This window comes from Lepidochelys kempii, chromosome 9 (assembly GCF_965140285.1).
Source record: "Lepidochelys kempii isolate rLepKem1 chromosome 9, rLepKem1.hap1, whole genome shotgun sequence".
NCBI lineage: Eukaryota > Metazoa > Chordata > Testudines > Cheloniidae > Lepidochelys > Lepidochelys kempii.
Window position 1 is genome coordinate 33,199,738 of NC_136388.1, and position 22,700 is coordinate 33,222,437.

The 22,700-nt window shown below is 43.4% G+C and overlaps 1 protein-coding gene across 1 annotated transcript; it reads right to left on the reverse strand.

Annotated features, from left to right (window-relative positions):
* Positions 1-209: 209 nt before the first annotated feature.
* LOC140916998 (uncharacterized) lies at positions 210-20,791 on the reverse strand. Its single transcript, XM_073358894.1, has 4 exons — positions 20,594-20,791; positions 19,393-19,457; positions 1,535-1,893; positions 210-841 (listed from the first exon to the last, which is right to left on the reverse strand). The coding sequence occupies exons 1-4, from the start codon at positions 20,789-20,791 to the stop codon at positions 363-365; spliced, it is 1,101 nt and encodes a 366-aa protein (XP_073214995.1). The 3' UTR covers positions 210-362.
* Positions 20,792-22,700: the final 1,909 nt, after the last annotated feature.

Consider the following 22,700-nt stretch of genomic DNA (forward strand, 5'->3'; position numbering starts at 1 on the left):
TTGAGGCTGAAAACGACTAATATTTGTTGCTATGCTTGGGATTGCAGTGCTTGTAATGCTAGGAGGTGATTGGTGCACATGATGCAAGAAGGGGCCTTAACATAATTGTATGTTGCTTTGCAGTGCTCTTTTTGCTTTCACTCAATAGAATAAAGATTGATTTCAATCAAACACAATTCTTTTATTAAAAGACAACAAACTGGAGGAGCGAGTCAAACAAAAAAATTCATCAGCAGGGAGGGAGATGGGGAATGGGAAGGTATCAAGAGGAGGAGGGGTCCCAGGATGGCTACAGATTTGTGTATGTCCAAGGATCATATACAACCTTCTCCTTTGGAGTACAGTGCAGTGGGTGCTGTACTTCAGCAGAGCCAGACTGCAGAGGGATGGGTGTTGAGTGCAGTGGGTAGTGGGAGTCCGCACTGCTGGACTGTGAAGGAGGAGGAGTGGAATGGGTAGATAGTGGAACCAGGAGGTTGATAACAGTGTGTTGGCAGTCTGGGGTGAGGGTGGGGGGCGCATGGGAAAGAGTTTTGTGACAGCGGCTGCAGGGGAGGGTGGGCACAGAGCTGCTTGGTTTGAAGAGCTAGTATTGCCTGGAGCGTGTCCACTTGGCGCTCCATAACATTTAAGAGCTGCTCCATGGCTTCTTTCTGGTGTGCCGCATTCTCCTTTTGGTCCCTCTTCTCGCTGTCCCGCCACTCCTTCAAATCCTGTTCCTCAGCGGCAGAGTGCATCATAACCTCACGGAGAAAGTCCTCCTTAGTTCTTCGTGGCTGCTTTCTAATTCTGCGCAGCCATTCTGCCACCGATAAGGGAGGCTGGCCTCCCAAGGTCATCTCTGTGAAGTTTAAATGCAACATTTTACAGAAGCAGTATTGTTTGCAACACAAACAACACTGATTCAGTGCTTTAAAACACAGCCAGTACTCACACACCAGTCACTAACTGGCTGACCCCAGGCAAGCACACATGAGCCACAAGACCCCCAAAATGGTGAGTAGCTGCAGAGGCAGGGTGAATCACTTTTCCCAGACCCTGCTGTACATGGCTTTGGGGAGAGCTAGCACTGTAGGCGGGCGGGGGGGGGGCGGGGCAGGGAGCTTGATAATCATTCCTGTCCCCACACTTTCCACAGGATGTGATCATTATGGAAGCTGTCTCGTTGCTGAGGGTGAGCAGGGAATCAAGGGAGGGTCATCTCCAAGCCTGTGGCTTCCGTCCTGGTGCCTATGCGGCTTGCCTCTGTGCAGCAATGGTCCCCCTGCCACAACAGCACAGTGGTGTGGGAAAGTTACTGTTAATGGGGCAAGAAACAAAGCAGCTCTGCCGAAGAACCTGCAGCAGTGGATTGCCCAGTATCTCCACGAGTTTCCTGGAGATCTCTGAGGGAGATTCCCGTGAAGTGAGGGAGTCTATCAACAGCCTGTTCCACTGCTCAGACTAGGCATGTGGTGGGAGACAAGCCTGCTTTCTGCAACCCTCCTGCCCCCAACAAATCACTTCAGCAATTCCCCAAATCAGATCCACTTACCAGGGGCCTCCTCTCCTGTTCGCGCTTCGCCAAGATCCGACAGCTTGTGACTGCTAGCATCCTCTGGGGTAGAGAAGAGCTCCTGACTGCATTCATCTCTGGCCTCTGAACCATCCTCTGCCTCTGGGTCCCCCCCTTCATCCAAGATTTCCTCCTCCTGGCTCAGTCTACTCTCAACTGGCACATGAGCCAACGAAGTATCCACAGGGGCCTTCACAGTGGAGGTGGGGTTGCCACCGACTATCGTGTCCAGCTCTTTGTAGAACTGGCAGCTCGTGGGCGCAGCACTGCAGCAGCGGTTTGCTTCCCACACCTTGTGTAGGCATTCTGCAGCTCCTTCACTTTGACCCTGCACTGCACTGTGTCCCAGTCATGGCCCTTTCTATCATACATTGTGAAATCTGTCCGTAGGTATCATAATTCCTATGGCTGGAGCGCAGCTGGGACTGCATAGCTTCCTCTCCCCAAATGCTGATGAGGTCCAGCAGCTCGGCATTGCTCAAAACAGGGGATCGCCTGTTGCGTGGAGCAGGCATGGCCACCTGGAAAGATGTGAAGAGACCACTGCACGCATCACCAAGCAAACAGGAAGGTGATTTTCAAATTTCCAAAGGAATTTACAGGGTGGGGATGATGATTGGTCACCTGAGGGCAGGGCAGAAGAGTTCAAACTGATGACCAGGGAGGCGAGAACAGGCATTGTGGGACACCTCCCGGAGGCCAATCACAGCGCTGTCATCGACCAGGGTGTCTACACTGGCACAGCAGCGCTGTAGCCCCGGCGCAGAAAGCTCAATGCCTCTCATCAGGGTGGATTTTTTACAGCGCTGCAACTGCACAGTTTCTGAGCACTAAGTGGCTTGGCAGCGTGTACACCTCGGGAGTTACAGCGCAGAAAGCTGCTTTACTGCGCGGAAATTTGCCAGTGTAGACAGGGTCTTTGTGGTAGTGCTCAGACATTCTACCTGTACAGGACAGAGGTTGATCGAATGTTTCTGGGAGATCTCAGGGCAGCAACACTTACACCTTCTTCTGAAGAGTGATGCAGCATGCATTCTTCCTGGGACTGATTGTGGGTTTACTGTTATCTTTGGGACAAAAAGCACTGCTGGATGCCTTGGCTAGCTCAACAGTCCAGTACTCCAGGGAATAATGGAGCTGTATTCTGGATGCTTCTTGCGTGAGTGTGATGGAAAGAAAGATATCCTATGCTCTCTTCCCTCCCATTGTACCCATGCAAGGGACACATGATTTAGCCTATAGATTTATATTATTTTCCAAGGTCAACACCAAGTAGGTGAAATGTGCAAATATAGGAGTGAATTATGCAGAACACCAGTTTAAAATGTTTTTGTGATATGGCAGAAATCTTATATACAGAGCAAGAGGCAAACTTCTTAAGACTCACAGCTCATCATCTCTGAGATCTCATCTACACCTCTTTGGACATGATCACACTATCTCCCATTGAAATCAAATGATGGGATCGTTAGGCTCACGCATTTCCAATGAGGGGAAATAGTTGAATAGTTGAAATTTTTTGTGAATATTTTCACAAATAAAAGAGAGGCATTCTCTGTTTGGGGGGGCTTGTGTTATTCATCATGTACAACTATATGAACAGCCGCACAGATTTGAGAAAATATTCACAAATCCCAAATGGTGCATGAAAAAATTCATACCTGAAAGTAAGTTTCCTTGATCTTACTCTATGAACTTCATACATATAATCAGAGAGAAGAAATAATACTTGTAACAGAGGTGACCAACCATACAGCAGAAACAACAAAGTCTGAATAGCACAAGTCATAAATAAACCATGAACCAAAAATCTATTCACCTAAACTATCTAGGAACCACTCATGAATAACAGATATATGTGATTGGGTCCACACTTGGAACCAATAATATCTATAACAAGCTGTTCACCCAGCTTTACTGGGAAGAGCCCCAAAGAAATGAGGGAGAGATGGAGTTCTGACGCAACAGCTCATGGCATCTCTTCATTTGGAGATAACCCCCAGCTTGGTTCTCTTCCCTCCCATCTTTGGGAGGCTCAACTGGTGTATCTGGCAAGCTCTTCTGATTGTTAAGTTTATAAGTAATTTACCTATGAGTCACCCACGGGATGATTAGTAGTTGGATTCAAAGAAAGTTTCTCTCAAAATCTTTTGGGAATAAAATAAATTGTTTGTGAATTGCAAACTTACTGGGCCATGTTCAGCACTATTAAAAGTGAGCACAACTCCACTGAATTTGAAGCATACACCAAGACTGAATCTGACCCTTCCACTCTAGTCCTTTTATAATTCATAATTCTTTCCATATACCAACTGAGTTGATGCAGCTCATCCAATCCATATTTTTAACCAGTCAACCAGCCTGAAAACAAAGCTTTATCCCCATTTGTCATGAGGTTTTAAAATTTCCATAGAAAACACAAAACTCTACAGGTAAAATAAAAGAATTCTTAAATAATAAAAACTATATGAGCAGGAATGGTGGGAAAAGTTAACCAAACATGAATGATGGGTGAGTCTTACAGTGTCCTGAGGTTCAGTTAAGATAAGTTTGGATAAACAAGATGTGAACAGACTGAGTATCCATTGCTGCAATGCTCATCCTGCCGCACCTGAACCACTCCTTACTGCACACTACACAAACGATTGCATCATGTCAGCTAGATCAGCTCTTCCCAGGAGGGATTACATCTTTTCATTTGTAAATTGAATTGAACCCCTATGAAGGCTCCCTCTCTTCCACCTTCTTTTGGGATCCAGCAGACTATGGCCCCATGACCTCTGTGGATGAGGTGGCCCTCTCCTGCCTCTGGTAATAAGTCTGTGCAAAGGGGGCCGTCAGATGGAATTTGGGTGACCTTCTCCCCTTCTTCTCCAGCAGATGATTTTGGGCCTGATTTTCCATTACTTTGTTCCTTGTGTAGTAATTTACACCCGTGCAAAGTGGGTGTAGAACACTACCAAATCAGAATTCTCCACCACACCAAGAGTAGCACTTTACACTCACTTTGTACAGAATCAGGTCTGTGTCTTCAGAAGGATGGATGGCCTCATATCCCCTACAACAGGTGTTAGTGGAAAAGCAGAGGTAGGCCTTCCTTCACCTTCTAGAAATGATTTCACAAAAAAATTTAATCTGCAGTCAGAGGAGTTTATTTCTGATCACCAAACATGCTGCTGCACAGATCACTGCTTACCTGTGACTTTTTCCATCTTGCTCCAGCACTGCTACTCCAGATGTCTACGGCTTGCATATTGTCCCCTTTTAGTGGCATGGCCCAGTAGCCTCTGTGCTAGGCACCATTGTAGCATTAGACCCCAAATGTATCTCCATTATGGCACTTCCTTGGTCCTTATGACCCAGAGTGCATTCTACTCTTCTAAAATCACAGAATAATTTGAAGCGCACAAGAATCTCACTTGAATGTAGGAGAAAAACCCCTATAACCTGACAAGCATAAGAGGGAAAACAAAAGCAAACATACTCAGACACATGAACCAAATTCTGGTCCCAAGCACTAAAACAGAGTAACTCTTCCTCCCCCACCAAATAGCTGCATATTCATGCTGAAAAAAAATGTTAGAGCATGTCCTATTCTGACCATCCTCAGCACCATGAACAGTCCTGCACATGGGTAATCTGCAGCCAGGAATATGCTATGTGAGAGGAGAGATCTGTGTGAAGTCATAGGGTAAAGCAGGTAGACTGTGCCCCCTGACCCTTAAGCCCTGCTTTCGAATGCTCTTCCTTTCTTCTGGTCACCAAAGGCTTGCAGGCGAGCCAGAAATGGGACAGGCAGTTTCCACTTTGTGATTCCCTTCCTGGCTGCAGCCTTTTGGGTATTTACGTACGCAGTCTAACTCAATTTGGCCTATACACTTGTGACCCACTAAATTTCATTCATTTCGGGACTCAAAGAGTTAAAGGTAATCCTGCTTGGTTTAAAGCAGTTTTCTAGAAATCTTTAGCAACCTGCTGCTAGTTATCACTATGAATATAATTTGTAATTAGCAACTTTCCTATTAATATTAAAGGCTGAAGGGCAGAGAGGAGCAATATCCCAGCTGTTCAATTAGTTCCCACAGTACCTGTCAAGTTATCGCTCTGGGAAAGCTTATCAGGAAATTGTTATTGCAGTCCAGTCTCTAGCAGCCGAAGCCAGTGCAGGCCTGGTGCAAAGTCCACCTGCAAAGGGATCTCCACCCTCCCTTCTGCCAGGGCAGCCAATGCAGATATAAAAGTGAGTGCAGTGTGAGGAGCAGGCGTAGGCAAGGTAGACTGAGTCAGTCAGTGGAGCCATTGGTGGAACTAAAGCTGCCGCCCATCAGGGGTCTTTCATGATAATAAGTTTTCCCTTGGGAGCAGCAAGTTCAGGAAATGCAATTTGCACCTCATGATGCTAGTCTTAGTGAAACTGAGTGAGTCAGCCTCTCAGAGCTTCATTTTTCAGCTTTGTTTCTTACTCCTCATTGTTCTGACTAAGATGAAAGTGACATAATTATCTAGTTATAGTAAAAACAATTGCATGCACTATACATCATCTAGGGTCACAGTCCTACTGACCTCATTGCCAAAACTCACATTGATTTCTAGAACTGTCAGATAAGTAAATAAATGAGTATATTATATGTACAAAAATTAAATGTTATCAAATAAACACATTGTGTTACTACCAAACAGTCAAAAGTGACCAGTGATTTTGGGTGTCAGTTTTTGGGTGCTCAGCTTGAGACATCTTAAGGAGGTCAGATTTGCAGAAAGTGCTGAGTACCTACTGTCAAGAAATCAGGCTTTTAAAAGATGACTCAAATTGGGCACCCAAAAAAATCAAAACATTCAAAATCTCTAATCCCTTGAATTTTGGACCTAGATGTGTAACATATAAAAAACCCAAATACCCAGAAAAAGTATATTAATCATACAGTCCCAGATGTACAAGCACACTGAAGAACCGGATCATTAGTGTTAAAAAGCTATGGCCCTGAACCTAACAAACAAATGCACAAGTGCTGATGCCTGATTTTCGTTGGACTCCATGCAGGCAATTACCTGAATTGACACATATATTTGCAGAATCAGGATCTATCTTCAATTTATCCTCTCATTTGTTATTAGAAAACATTGATAAAATATTTTATTCATTATCAATAGGCAGAGGAATAGGAAATTTGCTTTTTTCATGCCTGTTTATAAATAATCTCCAACAAGTGATTAATAAAGTTTTGGGTAAAACTGTTTAAAATCTTCAGCTTCCATGTTTTAGTGACTGTTTCCTTCCATTGTGTTTTCCCTCTGAAATCATGGCTTGGTTATCAAGAGATGACTATTTGATTCTTGTTCTGGGATTCTCCTTGCTGCTTCTGGGAAAACCAAGGACCCGATCAGACCCCTTGACAGAATATGAAGGAAAGCTGAATTCTGCATTCTTGCAATCCTCATTTAATGAATTTTTTTTTAGAAACTCTAATATAGCAAAAAGAAAAGGAGTACTTGTGGCACGGCTGTTACTCTGAAACCTCTAATATAGCAGATTCTGATCTCACTTACACTGGTATAATTCCACTGATTTCAGTGGAATCACTCCTGATTTACACCATGAGAGAAGAATCAGGCACACTGTATATAGGATACCTTATTGTTGAGTTGCTGTTTCATACATGCCAAAATAAAGATAGATGTGTGCCAAATATCAAGGGTATATAACAGAAAAAATTAAAAAGGTAAATCCTTTATCACACTCTACACTATCTGTTGCTTTAATAATTGTGTTCATGCTAGTAAATGACAATGTATTGCCTGGGACAGTGGAGAGCAGAATTTGCCCCATGCACACAGAAAACAAGGTGCTGTTTTAAAAATTGATTGCTGCTTTCATTTCACTTTTCATTTGTCACTATGCAGAACAGCGCCACCTGGAGGGACAAAAAAGTCATCTCCATTACACCCTCATTCTTTTTGCTCCATGGGACAAATTATGTTTTTCTTTGTATTAGCTGCCATCTGGAGAGAAGTATGAAGCACAGTAATAGAGAGAAGGAAGCGCTGACAATAAGCAACCCACAATACAGGGCAAAAAAAAAATCTCAACATGGAAAAGATCAAAGGAAGAGCAGTGGCCAGAGGGCTAGAACTCTCCTCCCCTTTTTTCCTTTTTAAGAAAGCTTAAATTTTGCAGCAACTGCCAATCCCAGGATCTGCCATTGATGTTAGTTACGGCTTCTCATTACAAAGCCTGATAAGAAATTAAATGAAGAAATAAAACCTAGGGACTGGAAGGCCAGAGACAAACTGAACTGAATAGACAGGCTTCACCTCTGCATATATCCTCTTTAATATTTATAGAGAGTAGGGTAGGGTCCTTGACATTTAAATGGAACCTAGAAAGCTGCAGTTAATGCATTCAAAAGCAAAGGTGGACTGAAATCACCAACATCTGAGAACTCTGAACATGCTAATATTTGGGAAAACCCTTTCTATAAATTAACAAAAAGTGTTTGAATGACAGTGTTTGCTGTCATCCAAAGTGGTTTCTCAAGGATAAGAGCCATTTACCCTCTTTTGTCAACATTAAAAGTCACATCTGCACTTACTATTATTACAAAAAACACCAGAGATTACTCTAACTGAGTAATATTAGAGAAAGTGAAACAATTTCTCTATTCTTTTTTACTTTGTGCATTTGACAACAACTTTGTGTGTAGCCCATTTCAGTGTTCCCTGTACAGTCAGTCCATTTCTCCTTAAGCTTGTGTGAGTTTTGCACACAGCAAAGTACGAGAGAAAAACAATTTTTAAAAGTAAGACAATGTGATTGTAAAAACACAAAAAATAGTAAGTGGGACTCAGGAGCAGGAGAAGAATCTGAAACTATTTTTAATGTATCTTTTGAACTTGATGTTTCAAATTCATGCTGCTCCTGTAACTTAACTACAATTATCCAAATCCTACAGAGATTATTTTTTTTTAAAAAGCTTTCCTTCTATGAGTTCTGAAAACAAACCTGCCATGGAAAACACAGTAACATGGATCTAGAGAGGGGGGAAATGGTCTTGTTACTTCCATCCTATATAGATTTGGAAAATGGAAGTCAAGAAGTTATTTGTATATCTTGAAAAATTTCACCAGTACTGTATTTTAATAATTCCCAGTACTAATTATGGTCTCACTTAACCCTATAAATCATTACTTATGGAGGTGGTCAATAGGACTACTCAGCATTTAGTCTCATAGTGTGAAATGCAATGGAAAATTTTCAGATTGACATTTTAAAAATCAATTTTTCTAGAGATGAACTTGAAGCAAAATCACAGATTCAAATACCTCCAAACTTTGAAGAAACTTGGATCTGCATCTGGGTTTAAATGTCATGGCTGGTTCCATATTTCTATGATCTTGCATCTGAACTCCCAAGCTTCAAATCCAGATCAAAACTTTATAACTTGAGCCCATATCTAGTTTATTTAGGCCCCAATCCTGCAAATACCTGCGTGCATGCATGCTTAACACATGAGAGTATTCCCATTGAACTCAGTGGGAATACTCATGTGCCTAATGTTAAGCATGGTTAACCTTTTCATTTATCTTTATTTGCTGTCATGCGTTTTGTCCTATTTAAATATCTACATACAGAGAAATGTAATTACATATTTTATAAATACTGATATAATGAATGAATTATTTACTTCTGAAAGAATATAGTACTCCTTTAGGATAGTATATTACTTATATTGTATGAATTATATTTAAATATGTATACCTTTATCTTAATATTAGTGTAAATAATCATTTATTTAGCAGTGTAAATTTACACTATATTTTCTAAACATAGATTAAGACCCATTCCTTGTCTCAAAGAATTTTCAATCTATCTGGAGCCTTATTACTTGTAGAATTATATATCTGAAGAAAGAAAGAACTAGTTTTCTGTTATCGGAGAGTCACTTGTTGCTAGGCAGATTAGGGTGAAGATTTCCGACTGCAACATTTAAAGGGATACAGTCAGATTTTTAAAATAGTATCTAAATATATTAAAAATGTAATCTGTGTTAATAATAATATCTTAGTAAATGTGAAAGAATTTTAAATCTAACTAACTTTTGACTATTGATGCTGTTTGGTTACTTTCTAAACTTCATTCCAGCTGGACAATGAAAACAGACTAGCCAGCTTCATTTTGTCTAGTCTTGTTCCAGTCAATGTCACATTCACATTCCAGTCACTAGAACAATATTTTGGATTACATACACTCACAGGAAATATTTGGTTTCTTTAAAAAATATTTGACAAGAAATAGCAATAGGAACAATAACAATAATATAGAAACATTTCTACTAATTACACAAAATAACTTAGGGTTGTTAGGAGTGTGAGCAGGATGTGAGCAGTGATGTTATAACTTTCTTACTTATGCCTCATTGTGTTTGCTGCTTGTTTACAAGCCAAAGCTTGAATTCAGGCCTTGCAGACAGAATCATTCTACATTTCAACAGATCAAAGACATTTGGGCATCATGGTACTCCCTGGATAACTAGGCAGAAAATATATAATAATACCCTTATGAGTCATGTCCTCAGATACTAAAGTGATGGGCACACTATAAAAACCTATATAGATAGATATTTCTTGCATATTCAGGCATATTTCATATTTCATATACATATACCCACAATAAGGACCATGATGCTCACATGAATACAGTCCATCACCTACAATGTTAGGGAATCCAGCTTAGGGTGACCAGATAGCAACTGTGAAAAAATGGGACAGGGGTGGGGGTAAGAGGTGCCTAAATAAGAAAAAGTCCCCCAAAATGGGACTGTCCCTATAAAAACGGGACATCTGGTCACCCTAATCCAGCTGTATCAAAGAACCTGGTCTTGATGGTCTGCATCAAGTTCCTCATCTGCAGGAGAAAACTTCACACAGTTAGCTATGTGCAGCATTGTGGAGTTCAAGAACTGAACCAGGTACCAGGACACAGAAGGCTGACATAAGCTGGCCAGCTACGGACACCAACTGAACCAGTTCAAAGCCAAAAAAGAGAAAGATGCCAATTGTCACAGATCTGGGTACCCTGCTGGCAGCCCACCAGACTGCTGTGAGGGGACCCAACCACTGGAGGATCCTCAGGTGTTTTATACCCAGGGGAGTCTGAACAGAATCTGGTCCTGCCTTGGAGTTCATAGAATATCAGAATATCAGGGTTGGAAGGGACCTCAGGAGGTCATCTAGTCCAACCCCCTGCTCAAAGCAGGACCAATCTCCAATTTTTGCCCCAGATCTCTAAGTGGCCCCCTCAAGGATTGAACTCACAACCCTGGGTTTAGCAGGCCAATGCTCAAACCACTGAGCTATCCCTCCCCCCTAGACCCTCTTGGGCTGCAAATCCTCTAGTTAGCTCTGTCATGTTCCTGTATGGGTATGAACTGGCTACAGTGCTTCCTTTTTAGTGAGGTACACAGCAGAAGTGTTCATCATAAGACACTGTAATGCTCTGCTAGGTTTTGGCTGAGGATACCTTAAATAAGGTTTTTACACACAATGCCACCTAGTGACTGAATAGTAATACTACAATTTAGCATTCCATTACAAGCACCCCTTCCTGAGATCCCAGGGCCCAGCTGCTTAGCTCCTGAATTTAGTGCTGACTCCTCAGACTCCCCTGTAGCTTAAGCAATCCTTTCCCAGAATCCCACCACAGGTCTGAACCTTCTGAGTTACAGTTTCACTCATGTGGTAGGCAGGGCTGGATTAACTGCTTGTGGGACTGGTGCCAAACATATTTGTGGGCCCCCATGGGGCAAGGTGCAGGGGAACGGGATGGTCAGTCTCCAGAGTGAAGGTTGGGCTGGGGACAATGAGGCACAGCGCGGTGGGAGCAGCCCTGCTCTGTGCAGTCGAGCAGGAGGGCAGGGCCGTCCTTACCCATACGCAATTACCTGGTGCCCTGCGCAGCTGTGTGCTGCTCGAGCCCCTGCTCCGCCTCTTCCCCATGGCCCCAGCCCCACCTCTTCCCGCCCCTGCTCCACACCCACTCCACTGAGGGCAGCAGCAGGGCCGGGCTTGCACTCACTGGCGGCAAGAAGTGCAGCGGCCCAGCCCCAGCCACGCCACCAGTGAGTGCAGGGGGGTGGTGCTGGTTCCGCCCTGTCCCCCAGGACAGCCCCTGTGCTCCCCTCTGTGGAGGCCCAGCCCTGTGCTGCCAGCATGCCCCTTCCCCTTGAGGGCAGGCACGCACCACACCACCCCCCTGCCCAATGCCCCACCCTTATGCCCAGCGCCCCGTTGCCGAGAGATCTCCGCCACAATCTCTATGCCCAGCCCCCACCCCTCCCAGAGACCTCCCCTGCTGGCCTCCCACCACAACTGCACAGCACCCTGCACACCACACCGCTCGCCCAGCACCCCCTGCCCATAGACCTCCCCACTGCCCACCACCTTCCTTACAGTCCCACCATCACAGTTGCACAGCACCTCAAATTCTTGAGGGGATTCTGCACCAAAAATTTTAAAATTCTGCACACAATATTTTAAAATTCTGCTAATTTTGTCAATAAATAAATGTGGCGGTTCCAACATGGCAGTGGGGAGCACAGGCCACTGGTTGCATGGAGGTGGGAGATCACCCTGCAGCCTCCCCTCACCCCACTCCGGGACAGGGACTTGGCAGTGAGGCTGCACGCGACCCTGACACAGTGCAAGGGCCAGGCCTGGCCCAGAAACACCCTGGGGCCCTGCCCCCCTGTGCCAGGCGCACCAGGTGTGGGTGATCAGGCTCAGCCCAGCCGCAGGATCCAAGTGCAGAGGGACTTAGTGTGGGGGGATCCAGGTGGGGGTAAGAGAGTTCTCTGTGGGGCAATCTGGGTGCAGGTGGCCCAGTGGGAGATCTGGATGCACAGAAGCTCATTGCGGGGTTCCAGGTGCAGGGGCAATGGGACTCTGCAAGGGATCCAGGTGAAGGTGTTTGGGGCTCAGCGGGGGGGGGTTAGGTGCAGGGGAGGTGGGGTTCATTTGGGTGGGGGTCCAGGTGCAGGTGTTTGGGGCTCAGTGGGGAGGGTGTCTGTGGGAGCTTATCGGGGTGGTACAGATGCAGGGGAGGTGGGGCTTGTCAGGGTGAGGGTTCGATGGGCCTGCTTAACAGGGGAGCCCCAGCTTCTGCCAAGGGGATGCTGTATGCTGGGCTCCAGCTTCCCCCATCCCCTTCTCTTCTCCATCCCATGCCCCTTCCCCACCGCCCCATCTCCTCCCCACCCCACATGGAGGCAAATGAACAAGAGAAGGCAAAATGCTGCACATACAAAATGGAATTTACACTTTGGTAAAGATAAAGGGATATGAAGATCCCTCAGTAACAAAAGAATTCAGAAGCTGTACAAACAGATTCCCACATCATTGCACCAACACCTTCTGAAGTCCGGGTGGACCACCTGGTGTTTGTGGCACTACCATCCCAGGCACAGGTCCAAAAGCACTAGCCCAAGCAAATGGAAACAGTAGGTACACTCCATAGCCATCAGAGAAAGGAAATGAAGAAAGACAGAAAAGAAAAGAAGTGTCCTGAGAGCCTTACATGCAGATTTTAATAGCAGTAGTGCAGTACTGAGAGTTACAATTGACTATGCCTGAAAAGCTGCAAGTATGTCATACTGAAGAAATGGATGGACTAGGTTTTCATTTGGAGCAATGCCCAGTGAATCTCAAGTGGCCTGTTAACACCGCCCCAGTCATAAGGGAGAAAGGAGGAAAAACGGCTGGGGATGAGGGGTTTAGATTCCCACATCATCACACCAACACCTTCTGGAAGTCTGGTCCCTTGAAATATGTGTTAACTACTTATGCTAAGCAATCTGTTCCATCATGTATTTTGCTGACACTCTGATTACATTTCTCAGACCTGAACAAAAGCTCAAAAGCTTGTCTCTTGTACCAACAGAAGTTGGTCCAATAAAAGATATTATCTCACAACACTGTATACAGAGTTTGGTTTTGACATTTATTAAATGTTACAATTAAAAAAATGTTTGTTTTAGATTAAGCTTCCCAATGGGTCCACAACACTTCACTAATGATCTACAAATGGTGGTACACAAGGATTGCTTTATTTCTCTCTCAAATTCAGCCACTTCTAGTGTGAAGTATGGTCACTGTAGAAGTTCAACAGCAACTCCACACAGTAGTTTTGAAATAAAAAATATTAATATAAGCAAGTGACACTGGAATGAACATTCAGATAGGCAGAAAATATCTACCAACACTGGAATTCAGCCAGAACAGCTAACATCTGGTGGTCTACAAATTATTCTCTTAGATCTCCAACAGCAAGTGGTGCAGGACCGGTGTTATTTATTTCATGCAAAAATGTTATTTTCAGCAGCACCAAGCCCCCTAGCATCAGGCAGGATGACAGAGAGAACAGCACCGACTATGGAATAGAAACACCACTTCCTATAGCACCAAGATGCTCCTTGAAAACATCTGATCCAAGTACTGACCAAGCCCAGCTTCTAAGAGCTGATATGATAACTGCATAATGTGATTTAGCCACAAGCTGAATGTATCCATGATCATGGCTAAAATCTTATACAGCCTTTAGTTTTATGACATATGTAGTGAGAGTTCCATTGGGTACAGTGGGGTACGGTATACATCCCACACCATGCCCCTGGCCTACCCATTTTTCATTCTCTCTGGCCTCATATATCATAAGCCCACAGCAGACAGGATCTTGGGAAGGAGAGGATGCAGATGAGCCCTTTTTCTGGGCAGGAAGAGGAGATCTTTGCTGTGGAGTCCCTTTCATGCATGAATCTGAGGAGCATGATTGGTGTCTCAGTTTCCATCCATTATGGTTTTGTTGTTACCATTTAATAAAAACAATCATATTTCATACATCATATTTCCTAAAGAACACAACATTCTGGCAATGGGAGATAGCAAAAACCAGCAAACCAAATTTACTAGCACTTAAGCCCTTCTACAGCACCACACCTGATCTATATGCAGAATATACAACATGGATAGAGGAATCCCTTCTGATCCTGAAACTTTGTCAGTGGACTAGATAAAGCAGAGGAGAGAGTGAATGAGCAATATTACCACAGTCTACAAAGAGGCACAAAGGGGGATGGATATATCTGAAAAGACAAAGGCTACACTAAATGCTTATTTCAAACCACAAAGAAATACAATTTCAGGAGAGTACAAATTCAGACAGCTACTGCAAGTACCTGATGAATACTATGACTCATATGTAAATGCCTTAAGGGCTAAGCCCTGGTCCCACTGAAGTCATTGGAAATGTAACTGTGAATTTGGTATATCTGCATCAAGCATGATCCATGATCAAGTCATAGCATGCTCACAAAACACTAAGAAATCCTTACAACTGGTGGGTTTGACCCTAGAAAATGCAGTTATCATAGCACAACTATATGAGTCACCACAGGAGGGACCTGGTGTCTGCTAAGACAGTGGTTTTCAACTTGTGGTCCAGTGACTCCTGGAGGTCTGCAGACTATGTCTAAGATTTCCAAAGGGGTCTGCACCTCCATTAAAAATTTTGTAGGTGTCTGCAAATGAAAAAAGGTTGAAAGCCACTGTGCTAAGACTTTAGATGTGAGCATAACCAACTGCAGCCACACCTCAGACTGAACCAGTTTCAAACCAGGAAGTGAGGTTACAGCATTTGAAAAATGTATTTATGTTACTAATTCAGATAATAATTGTGCCTGCTATTGTTGTGAATTGACTACAGAAATGCCATATAGAAGTAGAGTAAGGAGTACCAATTGCCTCTTCTGTAGAAAAATGAAACATGTGGCTGGAGTTTGGGGAAAGAAAGCAAACAATCAGAAAAACACTGGACAGAAAAACACTGAAACAATCAATCTCAAAAGGCAGGGAATGGGAGTGCCCCACCTGTTCTGTAGAGTGACTCAGAATTGGATGAATGTTTATTTTATGTCTTCAAAAGTAAAATAATCTTTTACTATTAGTGAACAAAGGTTGCCAAGTGAAGTAAAAGAAATGTAGGCCCAGTCCTGTAATGAACTCCACAGAGGCACAGATGTCTTGCTCATGCAAAACTCACTGCAGAAATGGAATCTTAGTGTTAAATTTTTTAATAATCCAGAAACATCAGAATTAATTCCAAGCATTCAACTTGTTTTGTATAATGTGCAGGCAACACCAATTATGTTACTCAGGATACTGCAAAGAACAGATGAACTGGAAAAGACGTGTGTGATGACATGTATATGCTATTGATTGAAATATCATAACCTTATTAAACAGGAAATCTAGTTTTGATTTAACATATACTACAAAGGAGAGGCAAAGTGAATCAAGTACCAAGTCCAAGACACTCACTATTCAAAGCCCATAGACCAGGGGTGGCTAACCTGTGGCTCCAGAGCCTCATGCGGCTCTTCAGAAGTTAATATGCAGCTCCTTGTCTAGGCACCGACTCCGGAGCTGGAGCTACAGGTGCCAACTTTCCAATGTCCCGGGGGGGGGGAGGCTCAGTGCTCAACTCCTGGCTCTGCCACAGGCCCTTCCCTCACTCCACCGCTTCCCACCCCCTCCCCTGAGCCTGTAGTGCCCTTGCTTCTCCCCCTCCCCCCCAGATCCTCCTGCACCCCAAGAAACAGCTGATCGGGAGGTGCAGGGAGGGAGGGGGAGGTGCTGATCAGCGGGGCTGCCGGTGGGTGGGAGGCACTGGGAGCAGGGTGGGGGAGCTGGTGGGGGGCTGCTGCTGTATTACTGTGGCTCTTTGGCAATGTACGTTGGTAAATTCTGGCTCCTTCTCAGGCTCAGGTTGGCCACCCCTGCCTTAGACTGTACTGGCACAAGGTTGTAACAGAGATTAAAGTCACGCCATTAAGCCCCAGTTTGTCACCCAGTCAATGTGTCACAATAGAAGTTGTGAACCAGGAAGTGGATAAAATGCTACATACAGGCATTAATGATGACATGTAGGAAAGAAAATGGATATTACATTTTCTGTTAGTGCCTGAAAAGCATATGTATGAGATCTGTGTGTGTAACAGGGCATCAGATCCTAAGACAGCTAACAGTGGCTAATTCACAGGTGTAGAAAAATAAATACATAAAAACTCAACATGTTTAAAAATAACAATTAAAAACAGTACGCTTAAAAGATTTGAAACCACCATGTTGTGCACACAGGTAGCCTATGCAACCTCTTAAAGATATTCCTGTTATCCTCTCCTTTCCCTTTCCCTGCATTGTTTGTCATGCTTTTGTCTTGGCATGCCACGTCTTGTGAGCATTTTGGGGAATCTTTGTATGTGTTCATTCACTGCCTTTCACAATGGGATGATGATCCTGGTTGGGATCTGTGGGTGTGTGACTGCAATATAAACAATAACATTCATAATAATAATCATAGACACGCAAGACTTTTTTTGAGCCATCCTGATATTAGGTGCTTGAATCATATATAGAAATGCAAATTATTTTTGACTCTCTCTGTAGTGATTACAGGTGGGGCCTTTTAGCTCTATAACAAGAAATAAAAAGGATTTGAGTGCCTATATAAGGCAGAACAAACTAGGGGTTGGGATTGAAGGTCCTACAGGGAAAACTTTAAGAATATCTAATCCTAGGAAAAAGCTTTGGTTGATGATTATGTATTGTTATTTCTGTTATTTAAGTTAAGAATAAAGGCAGAAATAGGGGAGATTTGGACTTTAATCGTTGCAGATATAATTTTTTCAAAGTATGGTGGAAAGTCAACCTGCTTACAGTGTAATTGTAAGCAAGGTTAATAAGGTTGTTTGTTAGAGCAGAGGTTCTCACCCTTTTTCTTTCTGAGGCCCCCCTGTGATGCTCTGTACCTCAGTGGAACACCCAGCACCCCCATGCTCATCCTTATAAAATGGTTGTGTGGTATCCAATGCAAAGTTTGTCATGTCAGTTGTCTTTGGAAGGCTCATGATGCACTGAGCATTGTTGTTATAGTAAAGTTATAGTAATGTTATATGTTATAATTTCATGTATGTAGTTACGAGGCTGAAAATGTATCCTCATGGCTTAAAATAAGCCCAGGCAAAAACTCTCCAAGAGCAGAGAGGCAGTTCACACCTCATCAGGGCAGGTATGGGACAAACCCAGCCCAGCCTCACAGGAACAAAGGATGCTGGCCTAGGTAGCAACAAAGGATCTGTTGGACTCTCGAGTGAGTCACCCCGCTACGTTTGGCCAGTTTGGGACAGTGATGAGGTAATGCTCACCTGACTCTGAAGTGGGGGGGGGCAAAGCCAAGAGGGAAGAAAGAACATGATAAAAGGGAGAGACATTTGCCATGCTCTCTCTCTCTTCCACCTACATCTACAGACACCACACCAAGTGACTGAAGCGCTGATCAAAGGTGAGAACCTGGCTGAAGAGCAACCAGTCAGCCTGTGGTGAGAAGCATCTAAATTTGTAAGGGCACTGAAAGTGTTAAGATCATCTTAGAATGCATTTTGCTTTTATTTCATTTGACCAAATCTGACTTGTTATGATTTGACTTATAATCACTTAAAATTTATCTTTGTAGTTAATAAATCTGTTTGTTTATTCTACCTGAAGCAGTGCATTTGGTTTGAAGTGTGTCAGAGACTCCCCTTGGGATAACAAGCCTGGTACATATCAATTTATTTGTTAAATTGACGAACTCATATAAACTTGCAGTGTCCAGCAGGCATAACTGGACACTGCAAGATGGAGGTTCCTAGGGTTGTGTCTGGGACCAGAGATATTGGCTAGTGTCATTGGGTCACACAATTCAAGGAGCAGCTTACACACCAGAGGCTGTGCGTGAACTGCCCAGGAGTGGGGGTTCTCACAGCAAAGCAGGGTAAGGCTGGCTCCCAGAGTCAATGTTTGGAGTGACTTAGCAGATCACTGGTCCAGATAACACCAGAGGGGAATGTGACACCCCCAACATGCTATAAAAACTCCACAGCCCACCTGTGCCACAATAACTTGTTTTCTGCATATAAAAGCCAGGGCTGGCGGTAGGGGGTTGCAAGCAGAACAATTGCCTGGTCCTCCACGAAGCTACATTGCTCAGGCTTCAGTGCAGCCCTGGGTGGTGGGGCTCAGGGACCTGGGCTTCAGCCGGCTTTGGCTTTCTGCCCTGGGCCCCAACAAATCTAATGCTGACGCTGCTTGGAAGCCCCCCTAAAACCTGCTCGAGGCCCCCTAGGGGGCCCCAGGCCCCTGGTTGAGAACCACTGTGTTAGAGAACATCACCCTGTAACTATAAATTATAAAAAGAAAAGGAGTACTTGTGGCACCTTAGAGACTAACCAATTTATTTGAGCATGAGCTTTCGTGAGCTACAGCTCACTTCATCGGATGCATACCGTGGAAACTGCAGCAGACTTTATATATACACAGAGAATATGAAACAATACCCCCTCCCACCCCAGGACAGTGGGGTGGGAGGGGGTATTGTTTCATATTCTCTGTGTATATATAAAGTCTGCTGCAGTTTCCACGGTATGCATCCGATGAAGTGAGCTGTAGCTCACGAAAGCTCATGCTCAAATAAATTGGTTAGTCTCTAAGGTGCCACAAGTACTCCTTTTCTTTTTGCGAATACAGACTAACACGGCTGTTACTCTGAAACATATAAATTATAAGATACTCCACATTATATAAGGCTCAAAAGATTTTGCTGAGCTTAAGGCTAAATTTAATAAACATCTTTAACTGAATCCAGGAATATGATGACTTTGAAACTCCCTGTAGTTAGTACAGATCTTCCAAATTTCTTTTTGGTCTTTCTTATGCGCCTCAGGTTTACCAAAAAGCTATGTATCCAGTACTTTGCAGATGGCCTGGTACTGTTTGGAATACAGATGTTGTTGGTTTTGCTGCTAATGCAGAGGAGCTAGAAGGAGAAGGAGAAAATTTTTGATTGATTTCATAAGAGGATTAAAATTGGACAGAAATAAATATATTCAGACTCCTATTTCTCCTCAGATGGTGTTTAGACTGATCAAAAGAAATTGGAAACTGTTCTTAAGGCTCCAAGGCTGGAGAATATGTAATTAATGCCTTAAATTCTGGGAATTTGTGGCTTCCTTATGAAGTTTATTCCAAAGTATATAAACATTAGTCAGCAGAGCTGTTCTGAAATCAGGAAAGATATTGAGTAAGAGTGCAATTCTAAAAAAGAATCAGCTTCTTGGGCGCTAAGAAGTGCTTTAACCAAAGAACTGTGTGGAGCATAACTGGATTCACCAACATTTGTAGTAGCTGATGATAGCCTTGTAGATTTATGTGCAGTTCTGCTCCAAATACATAATAATGGATCAAAAAATCATTGGTATATGCAGTTACTTGCCAATAAGCACAAAACAGCCTTTGGCTCTGTGTGGGCTATAGAATATTTTCACATGTACCTCTAGGGACATACATTTATTCTAATAACTGATTCAATTTAGTTCTCAACTCCTTTTCCCATTTACATGGGGTCACAGGTGCCCATGGTTATTTGCCACTCCTTTTAATCCATAGCACGGGTGCACAGGTCTTGGAGTTCCAGTCCCTTCCTCTTCAAACTTCTCTTGACAGTGTCTTTCCATTGTATCCTCTATCCCCCATGTCCTTTCTTGCTGCCCAGTTCTTCCCATGCTGGTTGTTCTTCATGTATTTTCCACATGTCCAGCCCACCTCAAATGTGCACTCTCTGGACTATCTATCAGTGAGAATCCCAAGTTCATCTTCCCCCAACTTTTTCCATGCACACTGTCCACCCTCCTCTTGCCTGTCATTCTCCTCAATATATTATTTTCTACAACCTGTATCTCCTTTTCTTTCATCTCCATGAGAGCCACTGTTTCTAAACCATAGAGCAGGCAGGGAGAAACACACGTAGCATGCACTTTTCCTTTCAGTTTGTTACTTACTTGCCAGTCCCACAGTACTCCTGCCACTTTTTTCATTGCCATCCATGCACATTAGCTTCTCCTCTTCAATTAACCAGATCTCTCTCAGATGGCACTAAGTGTACTTCCCAAGTACAAATTCTTTCTTCTGATTCTGCTTCTCTCCTGAAACATCAATCAACAGCTTTTCTTCCACCTTTCCTACTTGCATAACTTCAGTTTTCTTTGTGTTTACCTTCAAAACTTGGCCTTCAAACACAGATGCCCACTCTGATACCATATTCACCACTTCCTCCTTACTGTCATCCAAAAGGGCCAAATTGTCAGCATACATTCGTTTTCTCTTTGTCTCCTCAGGCTTGGTTCTCCTACTAATTAACTTCATAAGTAGGAAGAAGAGAAGTGGATTTAGTACACTGCCTTGTCTCAATCCCACAATCATCTCAAAACTCAGAAATTCTATGTATTGTTACCACTTTACCTGTTGACCCTTGCTATAGCTCCTCTATCATCTCTACTTCTTGAAGTCCCCCTCCCATCCATTCCAATACTCCAAACACCAGCTCGGTGGAACCAAGCCATATGCTTTCTCAAGATCAATAGATGCTACATAGCAGTTACACCTTCCATTTATCATTCTTTCAAACTTCTGTCTCATTGCAAATGTGTGTCAAGTAGTGTGTCAACACTACTCCTTCCCTTCCTAAAGCCACGTTCTAATGACTGATCATAACCGTATAATTCACATGCTAAAACCTAACAAATCTATTCTGATTCTACATAGAATCCACTGCCAAGGATGGAAAATTCCACGATATGATTTTACCATTGAACACATTAGAGGAGAAAGTAATGTGGCTGATGTTTTGTCACATCTTCCTCCTCTAGAACCTGCATCTGATCAGCCAGCAAAAGACTATGCGTGTTAGTTTTTATATGCATTGCAGATATGGAGGCATCAGAAAGAATGGCACACAAAAGACCCAATGACTTGAGCAAGTTTCCCAGCTTTCCCCAGTTGTGTGGAGCTGAGAGCAGGACCACAAAGGTGGCAGTTGCAGCTCCCTGATTTCAAGGCCAATTGTACTTACCTAGCCACCTGCCAGTTGGGGATCACAATAATAGCAGAAGCACTCCGGCCATACCCCCTCCCACTTCCAGGAGACACTGAGGGCAACTGGGTTCTTTCAGCTCTATGCAACTGGGGTCTCCCTCACTCTGGGGAAATTCCCAACATGGGAAATAGGACTGTTTTCTGACCTATTTGCATTGCCACGGCAGCTAAAAGGGGCCAGACTGCAACTCAGAATCTGACCTATTATCTCTGTTCTTTGACATTTACTCAGTGAGCCACAGCTGTACACTACCAACATCTCCTGTCTCTGGAGAGGAAGGAATATAAAGATTACTCATCTGCTGTACATGTTTCCTTCTGCAGTATTCTCTGGATTACTCCTCTCCTGTTCCATTTTTCTTTCCTCTTTATTTGTATCTTCTTTTCACCACAATGAGCTGCCTCCCCTCCCCTCTGGGTTTTATATTTAGCTAAAAACCAATTAAAAAAAACCCCACAGGAATTGTCACACTGGATTAGACCTAAGGTTCATCTAGTTCAGTATCCTATCTACAACAGTGACAGTATCAGAACCCTGTGTAAGAACCCTGCAACTTCTAGAGGAAGCCATACCGCTCAGCATATCTATATGTATATATATTGCTCAGCCATAATCTGCCCCAATATTAGGTTTCATTCTGATCTCTAATCATTAGAGACTGGGTTATATTCTGAAGCAGAAAGTTTAATATCCTCAATAAAATTTGTGTTATCATGAACTATTATAACTCTAGATAACTCTATTATAACTCTATAACTCACAGAACAACTGACAGTCAGCAGAGGGGTCAAGGCCCACTTGGATATAAAGGTGACATTGCTCTCCACAGGCCTCTCTTTGTGCGAACATTGTTGAAGAGGTATGGGTAAGCTTTCCCTGCTGGCTGCTCTTGCTGAACCTATTTTGTAAATAAAGGGAAGACTTCCCTTTCCTAGATTGCCAATCGGGTAGGTTTCACAAGCACTACATCCACTTAAAATTTTTTTAGATAATAAATATTAATTTGAACCCGAGGAAAACAAATACAATTAAAATAAACAGCTCACATCATTTTTTTATCTTATACTGAAACATTTCAATGCCTTACTTGGCCAATTAACATTGCAAGACCATGGCCATCCTGACGAA